At 51.5% G+C, this 4,303-nt stretch overlaps 1 protein-coding gene across 2 annotated transcripts in view; it reads left to right on the top strand.

Annotated features, from left to right (window-relative positions):
- The window catches only part of Col26a1 (collagen type XXVI alpha 1 chain), a 147,465-nt gene that overhangs the window by 38,404 nt on the left and 104,758 nt on the right, over positions 1 to 4,303 (top strand). For both annotated transcript variants that reach the window (XM_031338280.1, XM_031338281.1), the window contains exon 2: positions 114 to 236. In XM_031338280.1, coding sequence (XP_031194140.1) covers positions 114 to 236 — 123 coding nt within the window. The remainder of the gene's footprint in view (positions 1 to 113; positions 237 to 4,303) is intronic.

The following is a 4,303-nucleotide window of genomic DNA, read 5'->3' as shown; positions in this document are numbered from 1 at the left end:
TGTTGGGGATTTTATCTTGACAGTACCCCCTTTTCCCATAGCACACTCTTCTACACTGTCTCTGGACCCTCTGGGAACAGCCAAGGCTAACACAACTGTTACTGTCCCCACAGGCACTGGTGCCATCACACGGTGACAAGGACAGTGTCCTGCCAGGTGCAGAACGGCTCCGAGACAGTGGTCCAGCGAGTCTACCAGAGCTGCCGGTGGCCTGGGCCATGTGCCAATCTCGTGAGGTAAAGGCGCCCAGGGTGCCCGGTTCTGCCTTGTCTTTCTGTTCCTTCGCATGATGTGACCCAAGCACAGCCCTGGGGCTGGTCGCCTTGGTGCTGGGAAAGGAGAGTTGGGCACAGATTCTATGAACAGGGAGTGAGGTGTACATGCCGCCATGAGAGAGACACATGCTCCTACCTGAGACAGTATCACTGTTCAGGATTGTTGCCGATGCTTGGGGGAGGGGATAGAGGAGATGGAGAGGGATGGTGGGGCTAACGAGGAAAGTAAATAAACTAAATTATGGGCTTGGAAATCTAGCTTTTAGAGCTGCCCCTTAACAGCCACGCCCACTCAGGGCCACACTCTATTACAACACCCCTCACAGCCAGTTCTCTCACAGCCTCACCGTCCTGCAGTCCCACTTTCCCACAGCCACACCGTCCCACAGCGGTGCTCTGCTACAGCTACCAACCTCCAACAGTCACGCCCTCTTGTGGCTCTGGACTCACACGAACACACCCTCCAAAACCACGCCCCTTCAAAGAGCCATCCCCACCCCTCAGCCCCATCCCTCAAGCAGGCTCATTTCCAGCCGTCCTTCTTAGCCTCGCACAGCTCCCTAGCTCCACCTTCTCACAACCCTGCCTTCCTAGACATTTCCCTTGATGTCTCATTGGTTGGGATTCGTCCTGCAAGCCTCAGTTTCCCTACTTTACAATGGAGGAGACAGAATACCGTCTCAAGATACTGCTGGAGGAGGAGATGAGGCTCTGTGATGGAAGTCCTGCAGGAACCTAACTTCTAATCAACTCTGAGATGCAGGCTTTGATGAGTGGTGAAAGGCTTAGGAGCCAACTCCAGGCGCTCGGCCTCCAGGCAGCTCCTGGTGCGGTTCAGGCCTGAGCATGCTGCACGCCTGCATTCCTTACTCTGAGGTAAGGGAAGCAAATGCTCGGCAGGACCCCCACCCCATCCTGAGCTGACTCCGGCCTATTCTTTCACTTAGAATCCCACTTGCTCAGCGTGTCTGGCCACGTTTCAACCGCAGCATTTACATAGCAGCGTTCAGGTTTCTGTATTTCTTGCCTGTTTCACCTCCCTATTTTTCTGAAGTTGTGTGGGGCCCAATTTTGGTTCTCCCCCTCCTCTGAAGCATTCCTGGGTGCCTTGATTTGTGTTGGCATAGAATCATGGTGGAGAAAACAGAATACAGAAGGCACTTCGCTGAGCTTGGGATCAGTTGCAAATTGCTTCCCTTGGCCCCTCCATTGCTTTCTCCACGGTAGTAATGTCACTTCCATCGCTGGATCCTGGGTCTGCCCTAGACAGTAAGGGCCTGGGCGTGTGGATCAGTGGGTAAAGTGCTCACCTCGATTACATAGAATCTTGATTTCCGTCTCCAGCACTGCATAAACTAGGCATGGTAGAACTTGCGTAGACTCTCAGTATTCAAAAGTGGAAGCAAGAGGATCAGAAGTTCAAGGCTTATCTATTACATAGCACATTCGTGGCTAGTCCTTGGTAACATGAGACCCTGTGTCAAATTTTTTTAAAAAAGGAAGAGAAGGGAAACAGAGAGACAGAGGGAAAGAGAGATAGACAGTCAGAGAAAGAGACAGAGAGACAGAGATAAAGCACTCTGGAAGGTTGGCTGGGTGCCTGCAATCCCAGCACTCGACAGCTAAGGCAGGATGACTGAACTCCAGGCCAACCTGGGCTACACATTAAGATACTGTCCCAAAAGAAAAATAAATTAAACTGAGGTTGGGAGCTGGTTCAGTTGGTAAAAAGCTTGCTGTATAAAGAGGAGACCTGAGTTCTATCCCCAAAACCCATGTGTAAAAAGCTGGGCACAATGACACATGCTGGTAAGCCTAGCTCTGGGCAGGCAGAGGGAGGTAGATCCCTGCTGCCCTCTGGCCAGCTGGAGGCACAACACCAGATGACTTGAGTTACTGACATTTTGGGGGACATGGTAGGTATGAGGATGGAGGTGGCATTGAGCAGGGAGAAACTTAAAGTAAGAATTTGACATTCTGCTGTGAATGGAGCAAGAATAGAGCTTGACTGAGGGACATGGCTCAGTCATAAAATGCTTGCCTCCCCAGCATAAGGACCTGAGTTCCATCCCCTGAACCCAGATTAGAAACAGGTTGGTAGTGTACCGTTGTAACCCCTGCTTGGGAAGGGACAGACATTTGGATCCCTGAGGCTCACTGGTTAGCCAACCTTTAGCCAGCCTGGATGAACTGGCAAGCTCCAGGTCAGTGAAAGACTATGTCTCCAAAACAAAACCAACATGGATGACTGACAGGGCTTCCACACACATACATGCATTTGGTATTGGCACACACCACTGCTGCCCTGCTAATTCAAGTCAAAGTCTACCCTTGACCGGATGGCCTTCTGAGCTAGGCGCAATGTGGAGGACCCCCTTCATTGGCAGGGCTTCTCCGACCTTGTCTGGGGGGTTCAACTCTCCAGCCCCCATGCCTCTATCTGCAGAAGGCCAGGTAGCCTTAGTAAAATTACAGGTTCAACTTCTTTTCTTCCAATAAGAACCCATTCAGCTAGCACATGAGATTGCTGAAATGGTTCCCCATGCTAATGGGGCATTTCGGTACCCCAAGCCTTCAGCCAATGACCGTCGCCCATCCTGGATGTCTCTATCCCTAGTCCCCGAAACTCTATAAGCCCTGATCACCCCAAGCAAAGTTGATCTGCCTCCTTGTCGCTGGTCTTAGAGTATCATCCCCCTGACCCCCAGCCCCTCCCACCACTGAGAGAGAGAGACAGAGAGACAGAGACACAGAGACAGAGAGACACAGAGAGAGATGAATGCAATAAAATACAGATTTAAAAGGAAGAAGGAGAAAGAAAGCCGAACGCAATCGTTCATCTCCCCCCTGCCTCCTGGCTGCAGCCGCAATGAATGTGCCTGGCTGCCTTTGGATCCTGATGGACTATGCCCTTGAACTGGGAGCCCGGATCAACCCTTCCTCCCTTATGGGTCAAGTGTTATAACATCATTGACGAAGACCTGGAGGCAGAAAGGATCATCTGAGCGTCCTTGCTCAGTGCTTCAGTTTCCTAGTTGGGACAGGGGGATGACCCCCATTTCCTGTCTTGTTCTGGAATAGGGGATAGGCTTATCTTGTGTGCATTCCTTACACTGAGTGTCAGGTGGTATTGGACGCTACCCTTGGGTGCCCCCAACCCTCTCTCAGTCAACTATTAGCCATGGTGGGCTGGGTTCAAGAGGTCTGCCAGACTCAGAGGAATCACATGGGCACCGAAGGGTGGGTCACTTTGCTCCACCAGGCCTCTTCTGCCCTTGGCGGGCTCCTCAGCTCCTCTGAGGTCTTTGATGGCATTCCAGCCAACCTTTTCCAGATGTGCTGAGTGGAGAGCTTTGGAGGAACTCTCTAGGGCGTCATCTGCCTCCTCATTCCGCCTCTGCCAGACGATCCCCTGCTGGCCGGCCTCCTGCTTTGGTGGGGTTGCCTGCTGCTCAGGGGGCAGACGCCTGCCAGGCTAAATGGAGTTCTGATTTAAATACTTTAAGATGTAGGCTTGCCTTCCTGTCCCTCCTCCTCCCCCCCCATTCTTCTGCCTCTTTCTTCTTCCCCTCTTTTCTTCTCTCCCTCTTCCCCTTCTCCTTCCTTTTCGACCCCCTGACTGTGGAAGCTCAGAGGCCTTCTTGTCTGGGTGATGTTCCCCACCTCCGTGGACCTGAGCTACAAATGGAAGCAGCTGTCTGCGGGTCTGCTGTCTTTCCCCTGTTGTTCTTGGTGTGTGTGTGTGTAAGCACATTTGTATGTGCATGTACAGTCCACAGGTCTATTGTTCTTGGTGTGTGTGTGTGTGTGTGTGTGTAAGCACATTTGTATGTGCATGTAGAGTCCACAGGTCTATCTCAGATGGTACCACTGTTACCACTTTGTTTTCTGAGACACAATCTCTCATGTAGCCTGGCACTTGCCAATTTGGCTAGACTAGCTGGCTAGCAAGCCCGGGTATCCACCTGTGTCCACACCCAATAGTTAAATTTACTACTACTACTACTACTTTTTTTTTTTTTTTTTAA

This window comes from Mastomys coucha, unplaced genomic scaffold, assembly GCF_008632895.1.
Source record: "Mastomys coucha isolate ucsf_1 unplaced genomic scaffold, UCSF_Mcou_1 pScaffold22, whole genome shotgun sequence".
Classification (NCBI taxonomy): domain Eukaryota; kingdom Metazoa; phylum Chordata; class Mammalia; order Rodentia; family Muridae; genus Mastomys; species Mastomys coucha.
Note: the sequence above shows the minus strand (reverse complement) of the source record. Positions and strands in the feature narration are given on the sequence as shown.